The 23,092-nt window shown below is 38.6% G+C and overlaps 1 protein-coding gene across 1 annotated transcript; it reads right to left on the bottom strand.

Annotated features, from left to right (window-relative positions):
- Positions 1–21,205: 21,205 nt before the first annotated feature.
- LOC120108331 (DNA damage-binding protein 1a-like) lies at positions 21,206–22,882 on the bottom strand (the record flags this gene model as incomplete). The annotated part of the gene is given in 4 exon segments (XM_039121915.1): positions 21,206–21,826; positions 21,829–21,855; positions 21,858–22,005; positions 22,598–22,882. Coding segments are annotated over 4 exon segments (861 nt in total), but the record flags the coding sequence as incomplete, so codon positions are not given.
- Between the last annotated feature and the right edge of the window lie 210 nt (positions 22,883–23,092).

Genomic DNA, 23,092 nt, shown 5'->3' with positions numbered 1-23,092 from the left:
CATCGGTCGCTGCCCTAGGACGCCTCCCACCAGTCCTCCTAGCTCTTTTAGGTGCCATTGAATGGAAATCCTAGGGAAATGAAGAGAAAGAGGCTAGGGTTTGTGTTGGAGAGAAAATGGAGGCTAGGGTTTTTGTTTTTGTCGGGGATGAAAGGTATAGCTCGGGTCGGCTCGAGCTGTTTCGACTTATTTTAAAAACCCTCGTTCGGTCCCCGAGACGTCTCCGCGACTAATGCGAGACGTCTCGCCGGGGGGACGTCTCTGCGATTTGCCAGAGACGTCTCCGGCACTGAAAAATTTCAGACTGATTTTTATCTTTTCCCAATTAGTTTCATTTAATCAATTTAATCAACATGATTTCTTTTTGTGAATACAGAGTGAGTTTGTTTGTGATCCTCCCCCTTAATAATACATCCTATAAAAGTTTGATAATGATTTTTGAATCATTAATATTGAAATGAGGAATGTTTGACCAAATTTCAAATACCTATGAAATAGGCTCTGAAAATATCTCCACGAAGAGTCCAAGGGAGGGTAACCATCCTCCGGAAAGTCAAACAGTTCGTCATTTAGCTTAGATGGATTCATGCTTTCACTTATGTTGACCTTGAGATGGATTACTAGCTTGAGTAGCAAAGTATTGCAATACAAGTTGAATTTATTTGCTAGGATCATACAAGCTCAAGGCATTCCTTAAGAAGTTGAACCTATCTTTACAAAGGGGTTTTGTAAAGATATCGGCCAATTGATTTTCAGTACATACATATTCAATCATCACATCTTTTTTCAGCACATGATCCCTAATAAAGTGATGCCTAATTTCTATATGCTTTGATTTAGAGTGTTGGACAGGATTTTTTGTTAAATTGATTGCACTTGTATTATCACATTTAATTGGTATGTTGTCCATTTTGATACCGAAGTCTTCAAGTTGTTGCTTAATCCAAAGAACTTGGGCACAACAGCTTCCAGCTGCAATGTACTCAGCCTCAGCTGTGGACAAGGCGACTGAATTCTGTTTCTTGCTAAACCAAGAAACCAAATTAGCACCCAAGAATTGACATGTGCCACTTGTGCTTTTTCTGTCGAGTTTGCACCCGGCAAAATCAGCATCGGAATAAGCAATTAAATTTATGTCAGATTGTTTAGAATACCATAAGCCTACATTAGATGTCCCTACTAGATATCTAAAAATTCTTTTAACAGCTTGCAAGTGTGATTCCTTAGGACATGCTTGGTATCTAGCACACATGCAAACACTGAATAATATATCTGGCCTACTAGCAGTAAGGTAAAGTAAAGAGCCTATCATACCTCTGTACAATTTGCAGTCTATACTTTTACCTTTTTCATCTTTGTCAAGCTTGCAACTTGAGCCCATGGGTGTGCTAATTTCCTTTGCATCCTTCATCTTGAATTTTTCCAACATTTCCTTGATATATTTGGATTGACTGATGAAGATGCCTTCCTCTGATTGTTTTATTTGTAGCCCAAGGAAGAAGTTGAGCTCACCCATCATGCTCATTTCAAATTCTCCCTGCATAAGCTTGGCAAACTCTTGACAAAGACTATCATTAGTAGCACCAAAAATTATATCATCCACATAAATTTGCACAAGCAATAAGTCATTTCCTTTTCTTTTAATGAAGAGGGTTTTGTCTACATTTTCTCTCTTAAATTTATTTTCAATTAGGAAATTACTTAATCTTTCATACCATGCCCTAGGAGCTTGCTTAAGCCAATACAATGCTTTATGCAATTTATAAATGTAATCTGGATGTAAGTGGTTTTCAAAGCCTGGAGGTTGTCCTACATAAACTTCCTCCATTATATAACCATTTAGAAATGCACTTTTTACATCCATTTGATAGAGTTTAAAGTCCATGAAGCATGCATATGCCAAAAGTAGTCTAATAGCCTCTAACCTAGCAACAGGAGCAAAAGTTTCATCAAAATCTATTCCTTCCTCCTGATTATAGCCTTTGGCCACTAGCCTAGCTTTGTTTCTTATTACTACTCCATCTTCATCTAGTTTATTTCTATATACCCATTTGGTGCCTATAATTGAAACATTAGGGGGTCTTTTCATTAAAGTCCAAACTTGATTTCTTTCAAATTGATTTAATTCCTCTTGCATAGCATTCATCCAATTATCATCTTTTTCGGCTTCTTCTAGTGATTTAGGCTCTATTTGTGAAACGAAAGCAAGATAATTACTAGTATTTCTTAGAGAGGATCTTGTTCTTACCCCTTGCGAGGGATCACCAAGGATTAGATCCCTTGAATGACCATGTGCATACCTCCATTCCTTAGGAAGATCTTGATTTCTTGCTTGGGGTTGATCTTCTTCATCTTGCTGAATTGTATCTTCTTTGACTTCATCTTCAAGTTGCTTGTCTTGTATGGAGAATTCCTTCATTCTGTCTTCAAGTATACCTGCATCACTATCTTCTTCTTTTCTAGAAGAATCTCCATTAGTTTCATCAAAAACAACATGAATGGATTCTTCAACAACGAGAGTTCTCTTGTTGAAGACCCTGTATGCTCTACTAGATGAGGAATAACCTAAGAAGATCCCCTCATCTGATTTAGCACTAAATTTGCTTAGATTGTCCTTTCCATTGTTTAAAATAAAGCATCGACAACCGAAAACATGAAAATAGCTTATGTTTGGTTTCTTACTTTTTATCAACTCATAAGGTGTTTTCTTTAAGATGGATCTAACTAAAACACGGTTTAAAATATGACATGAAGTATTTATTGCTTCAGCCCAAAAGTACTTTGGTAGATCCGATTCGCACAACATGGTACGAGCCATATCTGCTAGTGTGCGATTCTTCCTTTCTACCACCCCATTTTGTTGAGGTGTCCTAGGTGCCGAGAAATTGTGATTGATACCATTTTCGTCACAAAACTTTTCAAAGTACTGATTTTCAAACTCGGTGCCATGATAACTCCTAATTGCTTTTAGTTTAAGATTGAGTTCATTTGAAATTCTATTATGAAACTTGATAAAAGCGGAAAAGGACTCATCTTTATGTGCAAGAAATGAAACCCATGTAAAACGTGAAAAATCATCAACAATTACAAGACCAAATTTATTACCCCCTAGACTAGCAGTTCTAGTGGGTCCAAACAAATCCATGTGAATTAGTTCTAGGGGTTTTGATGTTGAGACTATGTTCTTAGACTTGAAAGAACTTCTTGTTTGTTTCCCTAATTGGCATGCAGCACAAATTTTGTTCTTTTCAAAGTCTATTTTTGGTAGTCCTTTGACTAGATCTTTTGTAATCAATTTAGAAATTAAATCCATGCTAGCATGCCCTAACCTACGATGCCATAACCAACTAGTCTCATTAACTTTGGGATCCATGGCTACAAGACATTGGCCATCCTTCATGGTGAGATCATCAAGATCTACCATGTAAACATTTCCATGCCTATGTCCCATAAGTATGATCTCATTGTCAACTGGACTACTAATTATGCATAGTGAAGATTCAAATGACACTTTAAAACCCTTGTCACAAAATTGACTTATACTTAATAAATTATGTTTTAGTCCATTAACCAACAATATATTGTCAATAAATGAGGAGGGTGATATGGAGATTTTACCAACACCAATGATTTGACCTTTTGCATTGTCTCCAAATGTGACTACTCCTCCTTCTTTTAATTTTAATGTGACAAAGAGACTCTTGTCACCGGTCATATGCCTTGAGCAACCACTATCAAGATACCACATTCTCTTTTTATTTTTGGCTGCAAGGCATACCTGCAAAATGATCATGTGAAGCTCTTAGGTACCCAAGTTTTTTTGGGTCCTTCGTGGTTAGTGTAGTTGGTTCCCTTAGGCACCCATACTTTAGTTATGTTTTTAGCTTTTACAAATGTACTCTTGTTTGTTTGGATCTTTCTTTGAATACAAGAGTAAGCTTTATGTCCACTTTTTCCACAATGAAAGCATGTAGGTTTTTCAGTTTTGACATCTTTTGCTTTCACAAAGAAATTCTTTAGATACTTTTGTTGCTTGTTAGTTTTATATCCTAATCCGGCTTTATTAAAAACAGCTCTTTGATTTGAAAGAATAAGACTTAATTTTTCAGAGCTTTGTGTAAATTTTTCAACAATTGGTTTGTACTTATGTACCTTATTCTTAAGGTTCAAATTTTCTTTAACTAGTTCTTCCTTATCCTTTTTAAGGGATTCAACATGTTGTGCAAGTGAGGTATTATTATCGAGTAGGGATTTTACTTTTAGATTTAATTCCTTAATTAGTATTTTTGCCGTTTCATTTTTAATGCTAAGTTTTGAATTTTTATTTTCTAGATCAATGGTGTTAACATTTTCAACGCTCTCTTTCTCAATCAATAGATTTTTAATATCATCCTTTAGTTTTAGATTGGAGGCTTTTAATTCTTTATTCTTTGCTCCTAACATACTACAATCACTCATAAGTTCTTGAAAAGCTTCATACAATTCTTCTAAAGTAAAATTTATAGTTGAGTTTTGACATACGTCGTCATCTTCGAATGCCATGAAGCACAAATTGGCGGTTTCTTCCTTCTCTTCCTCGGAGGAGGATGTGTCACTATCGTCCCAAGTTGCCTTTAATGCCTTCTTCTTCTTCTTTCCAAAGTACTTCTTTTGTTGAGGGCATTCGGAACGAATGTGTCCCGGTCTCTTGCAATCATAGCATATGATTGGGTCTCTTTCTTTTTCTTTTTCTTTTTCCCAATCATTTCTCCCTCCAAACTTTTTCCTTGGGAAGGGTTTCTTTCTTCCCATGAATTTCTTAAACTTCCTCACTATCAAACCCAAATCCTCATCTTCGCTTTCTTCTTCGCTCTCACCACTTTCTTCTTCACACACACTCGAAGTGGCCTTGAGTGCGATTGTCCTTTTCTTTGGCAACTCTTCTTCATGTTGCTTCATTGTGAGCTCATGCGTCATCAATGAGCCCAATAGTTGTTCTAGTCCCAAAGTGTTGAGGTCTTTGGCTTCTACGATTGCCATGACCTTTGCTTCCCATGCTTTCAGCAAAGACCTGAGAATTTTACTCACAAGTTCCGGATTAGTATAAGATTTACCCAAACTCTTTAGACCATTAATTATATCGGTGAAGCGTGTAAACATGCATGTGATGGTTTCATTAGGTTCCATCTTAAATAGCTCATATTTGTGAACTAGAATGTTCACTTTAGATTCTTTGACTTGATTTGTACCCTCGTGGGTAATTTCAAGTCTATCCCATATTTCCTTGGCGGAAGTACAGGTTGAAACTCTATTGAACTCATTCACATCTAGAGCACAAAATAATGAGTTCATGGCTCTAGAGTTGAGTTGAACCATCCTATTATCATTCTCATCCCAATCCTCCTCAGGTTTGGGAACTTGAATGCCATTCACCATGTGTGATGGTTCTTGTGGTCCCTTAACTATAACCCTCCACAAGGCATAATCTTGTGCTTGAATAAAGATCCTCATCCTAGTCTTCCAATAGGTATAATTTGTCCCATTGAAGAGTGGAGGTCTATTAGTTGCCTGCCCCTCAGCAGGAACATTGTTGAAGGGTGTTGCCATCTAGATCTTTAGCTAAGACGGTTAGGTCTTCAAGAAATATACAGAGCACCCGCTCTGATACCACTTGTTGCCCAGAGATGGTCACCCAAGAGGGGGGTGAATTGGGTGTTTTAAAGTTTTTGTCTAATAAAACACACAAATGTATGAGCTAAAGTAAAAATAAAGGTATGAAAACACACAATCGCAAACACAAGCTTTTATAGTGGTTCGGAGCTTCCACTGCTCCTACATCAACTCCCCAAAGCACCTTTGGGAATTTTCACTATAATCCAAGATTACAGTACGGTAGTTTTGCGAGTGCACTACCCAACTCGTTGTTTTACACCGGACTAACAACGAATCCTAAAATTCCCAATTTCACCTAGGCTTGAGACGCCTTTCCCTTGTTCCAAGTTCCTTGACTGGAACAAGCACAATATTGAAAAAGTTTTACAAAAGGTTTGAAAGCTCTAAATAAGCAAATATAACAATGATAAACAATGAAACCCGGAAGAACCCTTTTAGCCGTTGGAAGCGTGAGAAATGGTGGTTCTTCCGATGTGGATCGCGTTGGCTTGAATGTGAGCTTTGAATGCCTAGCGGAAGAGAGTAGTTGAGCACGAAATCACTTGGGAAGCTTGAAGGCACTTGATTTCTTTACTTGAATGCACTAACTCCCTTGAATCTCTTTTTCTTTCTTCTCTCTTGAATGATCTTGTGTTGGGTTGGTAAGGAGTTGTTGGAAAGCACTTAAGAGCTCCCTTTTATAGCCCAAAAAGCAAATATAGCCGTTAGAGATAAAGTTAAAGAGATTTGAAATTCAAACCAAACCTGCAAAAGTTGTCAGTCGCGTCCCAGGTGCTCCGGAGACGTCTCCGCTTCATCGCGAGACGTCTCGGCTGTAAGATTTTACTTTTGACGATGTTTGGGGTCGACTCGGCGCTTTACGGGGGCGACTCCGATGATGAACGGTTTGAATCCTTGTTTTTCTGTTTTCTGAGAGGGTCGCCTCGGCACTTTACGGGGACGTCTCGGCTTGTTTGCACTTTTTGCATGGGGACGACTCCGCTGCCTTGGGGACGACTCCGCCGTTATATCTCCGAAAAACATGTCTTCTGGAATTCTCTGAGAGAGTCGACTCCGCTCTTTCAGGGGACGTCTCCGCTGCCTTATCACTGAAAAAGACATCCTCTGAAAAACCCTGAGAGAGTCGACTCCGCTACCTCGGGGACGACTCGGGAAGTCTGCTTTTTACTTGTAGGGACGACTCCGCGTTCTGTGGAGACGGCTCGCGCGCATCTCTTGAAATCAGCCTTTCTGCCGCCACTGAGAGAGTCGACTCCGCTACTGAGAGAGTCGACTCCGACCCTGCGAGACGCCTCGCCAGGTGCCGGGGACGTCTCCCGACGTGCCAGTTCTTCCTGTTTGTGCCAGAGACGTCTCTGGGACAAACCGGAGACGTCTCGGCTGTCCCTGATCTGTTTTCTTCAACTTAAAAAATTCTTCAATAAATTCATAAAAATTATGGGAACTTGCCTAGACATTTCTTAACAATATTCTTAATTAAACACCTAAAATTCTCAAGTAAATTGTTGAGATAAATGGAATTATACTCTAGTGTTTTGTATTCATCAAAATCCATTAGGGGGTCAACAGACTCCAAGGAGTTACAGACAGAAAAGTCAGAGAGCGATTTTCGACCCTGAGATTCGAGTCGACTCCTGTGGAACGCGAGTCGACTCCGATGGTTGGCAGGTCGACTCCAAAGAAAGCGTAGAGTCGACTCTCAGTGGTACACAAGGCAAAAGTCAGAGAGCAGTTTTCGGACTCTGAGATCCGAGTCGACTCCCGCAATGCGCGAGTCGACTCCGAGACAGCGCGATCCCAAAAAGACAGAAGACCGAATTATTGTCTCTGAGAGCCGAGTCGACTCCCAGACAGCTCGAGTCGACTCCAAGGCAGCGCTACATCAAAAAGGCAGAAGGCTGTGTTTCGGAAACTGAGAGCCGAGTCGACTCCGGAACAGTTCAAGTCGACTCCAAGACTGGACGAGCCAAAAGACAGAAGATCGGGAGTTCGGGCTTTGAGCGCCGAGTCGACTCCCAGGATTGTCGAGGCGACTCGAGTGGGCCAAGTTGAAAAATTAGCTCCATGGACTTCATGGGATGAGCCGACTCCGAAAATGGCAAGTCAGCTCCAGAAGTTGGCGAGTCGACTCCGGGTTAAGTCGAGTCGACTCCCAGTCGCGGAGGTCACTTTAATTCAAATCCGGAACAGTTGCTGAGCCGACTCCAGAAAAGCATGAGTCGACTCCCACTACAGCCGAGTCGACTCCAGATCGCGCGAGTCGACTCCGACCCCAACGGACATATTGTCAGGATGTGCAGAGTGTGCAGAACGGGCAGAAAAAAGTGTCTAACGGCTAGTTTCCGTGGGGGATGGCTTAAATAGCCACAGAGGACTGTAGCAAGGTAGAGAAGCACCATTCCACTCAAAGAAATCAAGCATCCTATCTCGGCCAACTGGTTTTCAACAGAAAAGAAGGAAGAGCGCCATTAACTCCATCCAGCTACCTCTTCCCAGCATTTAAAGAAGTCTCCTCCTGCCTTCAAGTCGACCAGACATTCAAGAGGAGACTCACAGTTCAAGAAGCCCTACTCTACTCCAACTCAAACGTGTTTGAGGGCTCTTAACTTCTCTCTAGTTTATATTGCTGTATATCTGCTTTTTAGAAGCTCTGTTTTTCTATTTGTCTTTGTTCTTTCCATCTTGTCTTTGCTTGATTCAATCAGGGGATTGAATCAAGAGTGTAGAGGTTGGTTGGTGAGCCGAGGGTAAAACCAACGTGTAAGGGTTCGATTGTGATCCTGGAAAAACAATCGGGGTGGTTCTAGTCGGTGAGCCTGGGAAAACCGACCGAGTTCATTGTGAGCTCGTAAAACAACAAGTTGGGTTGTGAGCTTGTAAAACAACCGGCTGTAATCCAAGGGGTTATAGTGAATTCCCAAGTGAGACTTGGGGAGTGGACGTAGGAGCAAGGGATAGCTCCGAACCACTATAAACATTGTGTTTGTGATTGCTTGTGTCTCTCTCTCTCTCACTCTCATTTCACTCACAGCACATAGCAACTAATTAATCATCTTGCAAAAGTATCAATTAGTCATCCACAAACGTTTTAATTGCAAAATTATTTTAAAACCCAATTCACCCCCCCCTCTTGGGTTGTCTTTCTGGGCAACAATACCCATATCGTGAATAGTCATCGGTAAAGGTAATGAAGTACGAATAACGATCTCTGGCTAACACATCAAATGGGCCACACACATCAGTATATACCAGGGTAAGTATTTCAGTGGTCCTCTTCCCATGTCCTACAAAGGGCAATCTAGCCATTTTTTCTTGAAGACAAGACTCACAAACTGGATATGACTCGGAAGTCAATGAGCCAAGAAGCCCATCTTTCTCCATTTTGTTCATTCTGTCCTCTCCAATATGGCCAAGCCTGAGGTGCCACAAATACTTCTGGTTTATCTCATCTCTAGATCTTTTAGATCCTATGGCACTCACAACTTGCTCAGATACATTCATAGACACATCAACATGCAAGTGATAGAGACTGTCAATCATGAAACCACGTGCAACTAATTTATTTCTGAAATAAATAGAACAGTAGTCTTTGTCAAATGTCAAAATATGACCATCCTGTGCTAAACATGAAACAGAAATCAAATTTCTGCTAGCAGCAGGGACATAATAACAGTCTCTAAGAAATAAACTAAATCTAGACAGTAATCGCAGAGGATAGGTGCCCACAGCTACAGCAGCAACTCTTGCCCCGTTGCCTACCCGAAGGGTCACTGCACCTTCCGCCAGCCTCCTACTTTTCTTTAGACCCTGCATAGTAGTGCACAAATGAGCACTAGAACCAGAATCTATAACCGAACTAGAAGTAGAAGAAACCGTAAGGTTAGTTTTAATTATAAGCAAGTCTAACATACCTTCAGAAGGTGTGTCTGCCTTTTTGTTCTTTAGGCTCTCGAGGTATGAAGGGCAATTTCTTTTCCAATGGCCGTCGACATTGCAGTGGAAACATTTTTCTTTGTCATCAGCCTTTTTCTTATGAACTTCTTTCTTAGGCTTCTTGTCTTTCTTCTGCTTCTTAGCAGGTTTCTTTTTCTTCCAAGTAGACTTTCTCTTGGAACCAGAAGTCAGCTCAGCAGCTAGAATAGAGCTCCTTGAACTTTTCAAGGCTCCCTCAGCAGTTACCAACATGTTCAACAATTCGGTCTTAGTGCATTCAATCTTATTCATATGGTAGTTTACTATAAACTGCCCAAATGAATTAGGGAAGGGATTGCAGGATCAGATCTATCTGCAGTTCCTTATGCATGGTCATACTGAGCTTCTCAAGCTCCTCTAGGTCCTTGATCATAGTCAAACAGTGATCGTGGACAGACTGCCCCTCGCGCATCTTTGCCTTGAGGAGTCTCTTGGACACTTCAAAGCGTGCAGTGTGGCTCTGTTCACCATACAACTCTTGCAGGTGTGCCAGTATTTTCCTAGCAGTCTTCATATTCTCATGCTGGCATTGAAGTTCATTAGTCATGGATGCCATGATGTAGCACTTGATCCTAATGTCGTCATCTGTCCACTTTTGATGCGTCTCACGCTGATCATCAGTAGGACGTGCTGGTAACCTGGGGATGTCACTCTCGAGCACATACCCTAATTTCTCACAACTCATAATTATTTTGAGGTTTCTCAGCCAGTCTTTGTAATTGGTTCCGGTCAGTCGGTTGGTTTCAAGGATATGGGTCAAAGGGTTCGAAGCTGACATTGTAATCTGTAGAGAGTAAAGATTCTAGTTAGACTTTGTACTTGAACTCTATTTGTTTTAGGATCTTTTAAAACAAATGTACTCCCACTATTTTTTCGAATCCCTCATACTCTCCTGATGGAGAAACGAAAACCCTACGCGACTAGGATTTCTAGTGGATACTGCGGTCTCACCGATTTACATGCCGCCTCACCTAACAGTTATTGGTGACATATAAGAGGTAATCGAACAATTGGCCAGGTAAGCAGGTGGGAGGCTCCCCTTACTCAGAGAGTAAGGTCCTAATTAAGTAACCACTTTTTAGGCTTGCCTAGACACCAATTAGATCAATTAATCTAATATGACTAACTCATGTTGGTTCACCCTTGACTGATTAGGGAGGTTTCGAATTAGGTCTCACTCGATCGCATATTCACATCTCATGCAAATATAAATCTACCTGCATAAACATAAGCATTAAACATCCAGGCATTTATCAAAAATAAATATAAATGGTGATGATCATGGATCCAGGATAGGGTCATTTTACAAGCACATACACGTCAATTGGTTTGATCGTCTTCAACTCTTGACTTGATCTTGATCCCTTAGGTCCAATTGTGATCAACTCCTTGATCCATCTTCAATCAACCCTTGATATCGATCCGCGCATCTTGAGCTTGTTGATGTACATATCGATCAACCATCGACGTGCAACACACATCACAGAATACATCCCAGATTGCTTTAAAAAATTAAATAAAAATAAAAATAAAATTACAACCCTTTTTCATGAGACACGCAGGTCTCTAATACATGAATTTAAGATGCACGCAGGCATCTGAAAAATTAAAATTACATGCATCACAGAACATCGTAGAACATTTCAGTACATTCAAAGGGTCCATCCATGATCATCACCATACGCATCACATGCATAAAAATTATTTTCAGATCTGTAATTTAATTGATTATTCCATCTCATGACTTGCTGATCATGCTAGATTTGACTCTAAACATTTGTAATCATATTATCAAAGCATTAGAATCATTAATCTAAACATCTAATAATTAGTATGCAGAAAAATCAGCAAGCTGAAAATTCTGCATACATAAATTTCAGCAAGCATAATCCCTTAAATTTCAGATCTAAAATGCCTTGAAAAATTTAATTCTAATCTTAATCTACATAACCATGGCTCTGATACCACTGTTAGCATCCCTCATATGCCATAAAAATTTCGAAATAATTTTCAGATTGCAGCGGAAAACATATGCGGGATCCGTTCATCGCATGAACGTGTTTTAAAACCTTTCGTTTGTAGATAGATTAGAATTAAATTATTTTAAACCATTTGAAAATCATTAAGAAGATCAGATCTTCACCTTATGCGGGTAGATGGTCTCCGCAAATCTGATTTACGTAGTATTTGATGAAGCTTCAGTGGAAGCCCCAGGGTGCTAGCTCCCTTGTAGAGAAGGTTATTGATGGTTGAATTCTTTCTCCTTGCAGCAATCAACACTTGGTTGCTTTCTCTTGAGGATGAAGAAGAGGAGAAAAAAAAAAATAAAAGGAAGCATACACTTGCAGCCTTTTATTTTTGGCGGAAGAAGGAAAGAAAAAGAGATGCACACGCCTCCCTTCTTTTCTTTGTTGGTGGCTGATGAAACCCCAAAAGAGGAGAGGGCTTCTCACGGATCAAAGAAGGTTGAGAGGAGGAGAGGTACGGCTCAATAATGGAATGAAAAAATCCCATGCGGCAGCCCCTCTTTTATTTTGTTTAAGATAAAGTTGGAGCTCCATCCTTATCCATTATTCAAGAGGAGGGGGGTGGGGCCCTCCTCCTTTTCTTCTCGTTAAATGCCAAGGGAGGGGTGTACGCCCCTCCCTCCTTATGTTACATCACGCACACCTCCACTTGATCTAATCAAGGGAGGTTAGGGGCTTATTCTTAGGTGGTTTAGTCCCTTTCAAAAAAGAACTAGGCGCACCCTTTCTTTCATTTCAAATCCTAATCCAATTAGGATTTAATTGAACCAAGATTTCATTGAACTCTTCAATCCTAATCCAATTAGGAGTCATTTAATTAATTAGATTAAAATTAAAATTAATTAGGACTTCAGAAAATCCTAATCTAATCAGGACTTGTTCAAATTTCAGCCCTAAGACAATTATGACTTTAGAAATCCTATTCCAAATAGATTCTAATTTAATTTGAAATCCTAATCCAATTAGGACTCCATGAATCCTACTCCAAGTAGGACTCGTGATCAAGTCTAATTAATTAAATCCAATTAATTAAATTAAATTGCAATCCGATTGCAATTATTCCTTCTTCTAACCACTAACTCTTAGCGGGTTTTCAATTTATCAATCTAATTGATCATATGTGATTCTTAATCACAATTCAACCATCGGATCGGTCAATACTTCTAATGTGTGTGACCCCATAGGTTCTATTCTGACTGGTAGTGAGATATATTGCGATCTCTATCATAATGAAAACTTCTTTCAATGGGTTGAAACAATTCCAACTCAACTCGCCAGGGATCATCAACCATCAAGATGATCCCTGTGAGTCTCACCATCCACCAGTGACACCTGGCAGTATGTAGTGGCTACCTAGCAGAATAGAATGATGAACCTCTAGGTGCGTTATCGTATGATACAGTCCTTCTATCGTGGATCCCTACAGATCGGAGGTTATGGATAACTCGTCAAACCCCGTCGTCTGTCATATGTCTAGATTTATTTGACTTGAGTTCGAGAGTAGAAAACTCTTTTCCACTATATATTCTGCCCTGGCCAAGGTCTTAGAACTCAGTCTAATAAATCACATAGGATCACTACTCTTCTATCAAGGTCGATAGATTCCATGTAAGTGCATACCCTACTCCTACAGTGAACCTACTGCAGCCAATCTATACAACAAGAACCCATATGAATAGAGACCATGTATATGTGCAGTCAAACTACAATAACCTCACTGTGAATAGCCGAAGCACCGTAGGTCAAAGGACCAGTCACACTACTGCAACATCAAGCAAGTCACTGACGAGTGGATAGACATCCAAGTGACTTCTTGTCTTGGTCACGCTCAGTACCCTTGTTCTCTAACAAGCACCTGCACTATCACTTCAGTGTCCCTACACTGTGGACTCGAGTCTCGTCCATCCATAAGCGAAAGCTGATCGGATCGATCACCGTCCTCGTGATGATCCATTGATCAGGAGCATTTAGAAATTAATCACCAATGATACATAGCTCAAATTCTCAACTCTTGAGAATATGTTTCATCATCTTATTAATTTCTTGGACGATTCATAGACACATAAACAATATAAATGAAAAGATGCCCATTTATTATTCAATAATAATAAAGTCAAGTACAAATTTATGTCCCAGAATTAATAATATGTCCGCCAGATTGGCTTCTAGGGCATACATCTAACATTTCTACTCCCTTTGATCCCTCTACATACCTTAAGAAGAACTTAGGAACTCCTATCCTTCAAAGCCTATATGCTCAAATCATAGGGCTCACTAGGATTTTTAGCAAACTACACCAGGCCAGATATAGCATATGTTGTAAATAGACTCAGTAGATATACTACTAATCTAAAGAGAGATCACTGGACAACATTAGAGAGGATCATTAGGTATCTTAAGGGTACTAAGTCCTATAGTTTGTACTTTAGTGGGTTTTCTGCTGTTCTGGAAGGCTATAGTGATCCCAACTAGATCAGCGATACCTTAAATATTAAATCCACCACAGGATATGTCTTTCTTCTAGGAGGTGCTGTTGTGTTTTAGAAATCTACCAAACAAACCTTGATATCTAGGAGTACCATGGAGTCTGAACTGATAGCTTTAGACACCACTAGCACTGAGGCTGAGTGGCTTAAAGATCTACTTATAGACCTTTCTGTAGATGAGTCACCTTTACCACCTATCTCCTTACATTGTGACTATAAATCTGCAATAGATAAGTGCAACAAAAAAAATGCCAATATAAAAATGAACAGGCACTTAAAAGTGCTGTTGAAAATTGTGTTCTGAAAGACAATCGTCAGCCTGTTGATAATTGAATTGTATATGAATTAATAAAATTAATAAAAGTTATTTGGCAATGTTTCTTTAGATATTTTGCATCTTCGTGAACTCAAGTAATATAATGAAGTCCTTAGGACTCTATTAAACGATAAAGGAGGATTTATCTACAAGTCCTTAAACTAGTTCGCGACCAAACGATATGCTATCACTAGGACAATAACATTATCAAGAATAGGTCGTTGTGTGCCATATACGTTAGTTGTCCTCTTAACCAAGAAGTGTAGAGACACTGATATTTCACATAGGTGAAGTATATGAGTATATTTCACTGAACGTGACCAGTTCCGGAAAGCTCTGCCGTCAAGAGATGTTTCGAGTGGATATGGGGATAAGTATCCCTCAGACCTGAGATCACCACGGTGATTTGCAAGCAACTCACTTTGCTTTGGTACCGAACTATCTAAATTTCTAATTCAGTGATGGAAGGCTACTGGATGCAGTCAAGTACTTGCGAAGTCGATGCATAAGTCAAGATGGAATTGACCCCTCCTGGTAACCGGAGAAAATGCCCTTGTGTTCAATTTAGCAAACCTTAGCCAGGGTAATCCTTGCGAGGAGTCACAGGATTTGTAAAGTTGAAACACATTTTGGATGCACTGATTAAAGAGTTGACAGAACTCTGAAGTCATCCTAAGTATTTGGCGTCAATAGGGATTAATTATACGGTAATCATAGTCCAAGGGTTCCAGAATATTGCTTTGCAATTATTTGGCCTATCCGGATGTCGGAAACTATTGCTAGATGGTCACTTCGATTAATATAGAAAGTCGATCTTGTGCTATCGACTTAGGTTCGAACCTATGGGGTCACACGCATAAAAGTTTCTAGGTTGATCAAATGGCTGATCGACGATTAAAAATCATCCAGGGGTACATCGATCAATTCGATTGACAAATTATCCTAAGCAAAAGTTGCAGTAAAATAATTATTGAATTATTGAAGAATTAATTAGCAAATAGATTGCTAATGAGCTCAATTGATTGAATGATTGAGCTTAGGTTAATCTAAATTGAATAAAATTCAATTTGGGCTACATCAAGGTTTGACCTAATTGAATTGGGTTTGATCCGAGTTGATTAGGCTCGACCCAATTAATCGGACTTGACCCAATTGGATTGGGCTTGACCCGAGCCTATTAAAATTTCTTATTTGATGAGGATTCTAAGTTCAAAAATTCAAAAATTGATAAGAAGAAGAATCCCTAAATTTTAGGACCCTAGCTTTATTTCTTGGAGAAGAAAGACACCTCATCCTTATCCCTAAATTAGTGGCTCCTATCCTCTTTATTTTTGGCCAATTTTTGGCGTGAGGAAAGAGGAGGCATGAGGCTATTTTTCAGATAAATATGGTGCCTCAAATCTTCCTAAAAATATTGGAATCAAATCCCTAATTTGTAGAAAATTCATGGCGCATAAAGAAGGGTTGTGCGGCACTCAAATTGGTGGCGCATGAATCCCTAAAATGTAGGGATTCATGGCGCACAATTTAGAAGGATTAATCTCCTCTTTGCTGCCATATTTTTTAAAATTTTGGGATTTTTATCAGCCAAAATTCATTAGCTAAATGAGGTGTGAGGCATGGTGGTCTTTTGGCTATAAAAGGACCCCCACACCTAGGGTTAGCGTGTGAGAATTTTTTGAGAGACCTAGAGGTTCTAAAAAATTCTGAAACCAGCCGCCTCCCCTCTTCTCCTTCCTCTCCTTCATTTCCATCCTTCGTCCCTTCAAAGAAAAATCAAAGGTTGTGTGCTTCGAAGGAGAAAGGATCAGCCATTGCAGCACCTCTGCGCTAGCTAGCACTCCCACGGAGAAAGATCTTCCTGGAGCTTCGCGTAGACTATCCGTAGAGGCTTGACACGTGTGCGGCTACAAAAGGTGATCAAGGCATCATCAAAGTCCTCAAAGCAAAATGGTATGGGATATGATCTCATTAGAAGTTAGGATTAGAAATCAATTAGGTTGTTGAAATTCTGCATGATTACATGTTAGACATAGAATCATGCATACTTGTTTAGGATATATGTTTAAAGTTCTGGATCTATTTTTGTTGTAAAGATATGATCTCTAGCATGCATAGGAATTAAATAGTTTAATTCATGCTTCCGCTGTAAAATTTCTAAAAATATATGCATGCGACCGCAAGGGTTACCATCAAGTGCGTCATAAATCATTAAGATATAAATTGAAAAATAATATTATTGCTTTGAATTTTGTAAAATTAGAAAATAATTTGGCCTGATCAGCTTACAAAAGGTTTGTCTAGAATAGTAGTTCTAGAGTCGTCGAAGGGGATGGAGCTTAGCCCATAAAGATAAATCACCATAGTTGAAACCCAACCTTAAAAGGTTCAATGGGTGGAAACAAACCGGAGTGTGACTAAGAGGAGCACTGTTTTATGTTTTCCTCATCCCTATAGCGTTAGTGCTCATAAAAGCAAGCGGTAGGATGAGTTTGTTTGTATAACTCTTAATGAATCTGAGACCCAAGAGGCAGGAGCTTTCTTGCTAGCTTTTTTATTAAGACTCACCTATATGTGCAGTCATGAAGCCGCGATTATAGAAAATGGGCGATTTTCTAAAATGCACATGAAAGATACCTACGCATGGCCATATTAGCGCAACCCGCTTAGAACCCAGATCAGGCTATATTATGTGTGCTGTTGATTTAATCTGAGCCATGGACCGAGGTTCAAGGTTAAGACCACATTGGCTCTACATATGTAATCAATTGTCACTAAGTAAAGGTTCAAACCGAAAAGTACCTACACCTATTACATAATATAAGATATCCAGCATTTTATTATGGTTTTAAAATTATTTAATTTTTTGTGGGGGATTGTTGGAAAAAAATTAAATGCGCACGCGGCCCGAAACTTGGCCGCGTGCGCATTTGAATTTCGCGAAACGCCCGCTGGGGCATTCGCGAAATCACCGCGGGTGCATCCGTGAAAGGTGCGGACGCGTCTGCAAAAAGACCAAAAAATTTCTGCTCAAATACCCCTATAATACCCCCTATTTCATCCTATTCTGGACACGAAAAATTAGATAAAAAATATCAGAAAAATCTGAAAAAAAGCCTTCCTCTTAGCTACTTCTGATTTTTTATTTTTGCAATTATATTCAGTTTATTTTATTCTTTTTATTTCATTCTTCATTGGATCTGCAAATCCGATTGGATTCGATTTGGCTTTTTTCGAGACGTACCGAAGAAGAAGTTTAGGGTCGTCGTATCTCTGAGGAGAATTGTCGGAGATCTGTACGTGGGGGCAATACTTTTTTAGGACAACGTTTACACGCTTCGGCTTGCCTTCATTCAAACTATTTCCTCTTACTTTTTTTTAAAATTAATATTAATGGATTTGTAGGATTTGCCAATTTTATAATTTGAATTTATTAGATGAGTAGATTTATTTTGTGCTGGAATAGATTTTTTTGTAATAAAAACGAATTATTTTGATACATTCTTGGATCGGGTCCATGATTAGCCATATAGTACACTTACACCATCGTTTCTACTCGTAGTTAGCCGATACCGAATAAAGGGGCACAATGTACATGCCTGCAAGCACCGATACAATTAGTTTTTTCGAAACATAGGTTTTACTAAAGGGATAATATTAAGCCTTCATATAATTTCCAGGGTGGGATCTTATTTCAGGCTCCGATTGTTACCTACCAACCCAAATTTATCAAGTGTCATAAAAATCATGATAAATCATGAATCAAGATTGGTACTGACAAAAATCAAATTTGTTAAATATCCACAGTTTAACGCAATCCCTACTTGACCAACCAGTCTACATACAGATCTCCTTTATTTTACATATATGAGCAATTTATACTCCAACGTGAATGCGATTGTTCAACAGAAAATCTTTTTCTTCTCTGCCTGAGCCAAAAGATGGAAGTCTTATATCATCTGAATTATCTTTAATGCATAATTAATTTACTGCAAGAATTTTGGTTGTTAAATTTAACGTGTTTGATTTCAACATAGTTCAAACCATGTATAGAACTAAACATTGCCATCTCCTCAAAAAATATGACTCAGGCTCCCTGAAGTTAGCAGTTACCAAAATGTATCATTGGATAATTAAACAATTTTAAGACCTCAAGAAACCAGAAATCTTAACATACAGTGCCATGCCCATCTTAAGACAGATTTGAAAGGTCGAATCTGTGGAGTTTCATTTTTGGCATTTTTAGCACTTTCTGGAATTTTGCTTGGATTTTTGGAGTTTCAATCAAAAAAAATCAAGAAATTAATTTTCCTAAAATAGAAGAATAATAAAGAAATTAAGAAAAAAATATTATATAGTAAGATAGTATACTTTGTGTTACATAGTCTCTTTATTTGTGCAGCTTCAACAAGTTTAAACTAAATAAATGAAATTAAGTAGACTAATACTTTGTAGCATGATATTGAATTTTATTATTATTTTATTAAGTAGATGCACATTATATATATGATATATGTATGTATGTATGTGTGTGCATGTATGCACCTATCATCTACTTCTTAAACTTTGGTAGTCAAGTGATTCATTCAAAAAGAAAAAGGATCCCCTGGTTGGTATCATGTAGTTGGTTTCTAAAAATTCTGGGAACATCCTAATAGATTGTATGGAAATGAAGAATGAACATCTAACTTGAAAGCCTTATTCTACATTGTGAAATCTTAAAAAGACTTTTCTGATTGTTTAAATCCTGTCCCTGATTGCTTTGTAGGCGTTTAGTAAGTTGAGTAACAATTAATAGGGTAATTTTATTGATAGAATGTTATTTTCTTGAATCTCTTTGAGACAAATGTGTATCATAACTTTAGTCCATTTGGTTTTCAAGGACGTCATAACTAAGGCCTGTAAATGGGTCTGTTTAGGCCAGGGCAAGCTTGACCCTAATCAGATCCACGAAGAGGATTTTAGATCCAATAGGTCATTCAAGTCAAGTGGGGATCAAGTATAAACCAAACACAACTTGAAAAATTTAGGAGTGGATCAGATCATATTTATAGTACAAGTCGAGCATCTAACTACTCTTTATATCTAAAATATAATAATTTATAATTAATATAAATTACTAAAAATTTTAAATAAAACTAAAAGTAGCTGACTTCAACTTGAATTTTCATTCAAAACTTTTAATTTCGTCCAAATAACTGATCATTCTTAAATTACAAATTATAAATTTTAATATATATATATATATATGATTATCATTTTTAATAATATATATATATATGTGTTTGTATATGTGTGTGTGCACTTCAGGTTAAACAAACAATAAGATGTAAATATTTAAATATAATTTATATGAAATATATAAAAGAAGATGTAGCTGTAGAGATGGAAAAAGATGAAATTAATTTAAATGAAAAGTTCATTCACCTGAATTAGAAAAGATATTCAAAATGTGACTCGAGAGTAGACCAGGGTGGTACATTTTTTGTTGTCTGAAATTAGATTTGGATCACGGCTAACCCATCCAATTTGCAGCCTTATTCTGAGCCAGCATGGGCTAGTTGCAACCTCAGCTCAAGACTGTTCCAAGTTGAAAATAGGGAACTTTCGTTTTCTCATGCTTAAAGTTATGGGAGGCCCGTATTATTTATCCCGTCCGTATGGTTCCATATATGCAGTCATAAACAAGAACTGTTGGTTGAGTGTTCTTATACATGATTAGATGGTTCATTTTTAGGGGCTTGCCGTAATCACATACATTACGACGGTTATAATAGTATAATATAAATGGCCATACCGGCAGTTCAATGATCATTAATTGTTTAGATTTTTATAATAATGATAATATCCAAAAGGACTAAGATCATCGTCTAAAACTAATAAGGTATACCATGTTTTGTGATCTTGTCAAGTAACACCATTACTTTACCGTCATCAATATATGTTTTTTTCATATTAAAGGCTTAACATTTTTTTCCCAACAAAGTCATACGCTAGAGGGAATAAACAAAATCTACCATTGCCATTGTATGAATCATTATAATAACCACGGAATCCATTACATCAGATTATTAGTGTATCTACAACTTTCTTCCATGTGCTTTGATGGAAAAATTGGGTTATGCCGGCTATCGTCCTGTTTTCACTGATACAGAGCACAAAGCAGACCAAGACTCACAAGAAGTCCAGTCCCAAGATCCCTACTAGAACTCTCGGCCTCCAAGATCTCGGTTACTATGAGTGATACATTTAGCAACTTATTTTAAATGATCAAGCATCAAAATATAATTTCAAAATTATAAAAAGCAAAAAAAGAAAATTTTGATCAATATTTTGATAAAATGTCGGTCAATATATCTCGGCTTTATATGAATCAGCACCTGCAGCAATGAAATAACGGCGGAAATGAAAACCTTATGGCATTTTGGAGATGAAGCCTAGGGCTGAATAAAGTTGCCCACGATACTCCTCGATGTTCTCCACCGGTCCTGTAAAAACCTGCAACATCTAAAATCCACACCTCATTATTTGAAGCATTTCCTACATATGCATTTGACCAACAAAATCTCTCAAAATTACAAAAGAATTGCAAACCCTGCTCCAGTCACAATCAACGAAATCTCTCAATGTTCCCTTCCCCAGGCAAATAGAACACAGAATAGTGCATCAAGCATGATGTTTCCGTCACTTCATCAGTCAAATGCCCCCAAATGTATTACCACTGAATTATAGCCATCCCAGCCCAGGAAAGATAATAGAAACAAACTCAAATATAACTGTCGCTTCCAAATGCAACCATAGCATGCATTACAAAATACTCGTACACGATTTAAACTAAATAAAATACAATAAGCAGCACTGGATTTTCATCCTTGGTAAACTAAAAAACAGCAAATTGTCCTGGGGCTACAACCAAGAAAAAGGCTTCACCTAAAAACACACAGAGAGAGACAAGGAGGGGGATTTACATTTTTAATGCAATCTTGTCAGCTCCTCAACTCTCTTGCACAGCTCCTCAACTGAAACCCCCATTGCCTTCGAGATCTCATCCATTCGACTGCGGCTAAGATCAAGAAACGACTCGATCAAGTCTCCATCCAAGAAATTCCTAGCATCTACTGTCTTCTTCTCGTTGTTGAATGAACGCCACTGCTCATGGCTAAACCCACCTACACCCTTTAGAACCTTCACGAGGTTGGACTGAAGTTTCTCTAGGAACACATATTGGTCATGAGGGAGAGAAGCAACAACACCAATCACCCCATTGACAGTACCGAAGATGACTGTCGGTATGTGGCCAGCCTCTGAGTCTGGAAGGCGCATGACAAGCGAGCCATGCCGGAACCGGTTGACAAACTCACCAAGGTGGTACTCCCAACTACCTCAAGCCGGCCCCGCTCCTATCTGTTGCTGCATCACTATTCTTGCGGACTGTAAAGAGGTTGAAATTGTTCTCAGCACCAAGGTAGATGTCATCGTCGAGAATCTCAACAGCAGTCATCCAGTTTGCATTGTAGTCGCGGGCTAGCTCCTCGATTGCACCCCTCTCATGCTAAGATACACAAATATACAAAGAATTCAATATATAGCTGAACAGACATGGCCAATTGCTGCATGATTAATCATGTCTTGTGTTCTAGTCCACAATTGATATTGTGAGAGAGCACAACAATGCATCACACAACATCGGCCTGAACAGATACTTTATTTATATGAAATTCTATATATCAATCTAGAAGAAAGGCCCATAGTTGGAAAACTAGAAAGGAAAATAGCAGCTTCAGGTCTGAGAAAGTAGAGATATGATCTATAGGTTTCCTTTTATGCTAAACTAAGCTTCCCTTACGAAAACTCCACGTTTTAATTTATTTTGAGCACCATGGTTCAGGTCTGTGTGCATGATAGCCCAAAAGTTAAAAGGAAACTGCTCTTAGTGTAAAAAGAAATACATATAAAAGGCTCCTATTTCTCTGTTAGATGGTTTAAATTCAATCTGAACCAATGAATGAAAAATATCTAATGAATTGATGTTGTGAGATGGTGAGAAGAATCTGGACTGTAATTTTATCAGATATTATGGGCAACGTACTAATGATGATTCCAGTGATGTCCTGTGAACCAGTGCAGATAGAAGGCCTGCGTACCTTATACAACAATAAGGATATAGACTTCATCAGATCACCAACTATGATGAAATCGCCACGAGTTTGAACATACAAGGCAAGTATGTGCCCATGATGTCCACATTCAGATTGCAGCTCACGAGATCCATCATCCCGGAGCATCCATTTGTATAACTGAATCTTCTGATTGATAGCAGCCAGCATTTTTCCATTGAAAGCATTGAGAGAGTAAACAGCTCCCTTCGTTTCCTTTTCAGCAATCAACTGTAGTTTCCCGTCTTCCACTACAAAAACCAGGATCCGCCCCTACAATGAATTTGGACCAGCCATATCATTGTGAGCACAAGCACATAAGAGCAATAAACTATGACAAATTTATAAGGGGACTGAACATGCTACATGAAGCAAGCATTGCCTACAAGAATTATCAGAGAACATGAAGATTGTTTTAAAAATAAAATAATCATACATAACTTTATGCCAAAATCAGATAAATCAAAAACAATGTCATGAACA

This window comes from Phoenix dactylifera, unplaced genomic scaffold (genome assembly GCF_009389715.1).
Source record: "Phoenix dactylifera cultivar Barhee BC4 unplaced genomic scaffold, palm_55x_up_171113_PBpolish2nd_filt_p 001278F, whole genome shotgun sequence".
Classification (NCBI taxonomy): Eukaryota; Viridiplantae; Streptophyta; class Magnoliopsida; order Arecales; family Arecaceae; genus Phoenix; species Phoenix dactylifera.
Note: the sequence above shows the minus strand (reverse complement) of the source record. Positions and strands in the feature narration are given on the sequence as shown.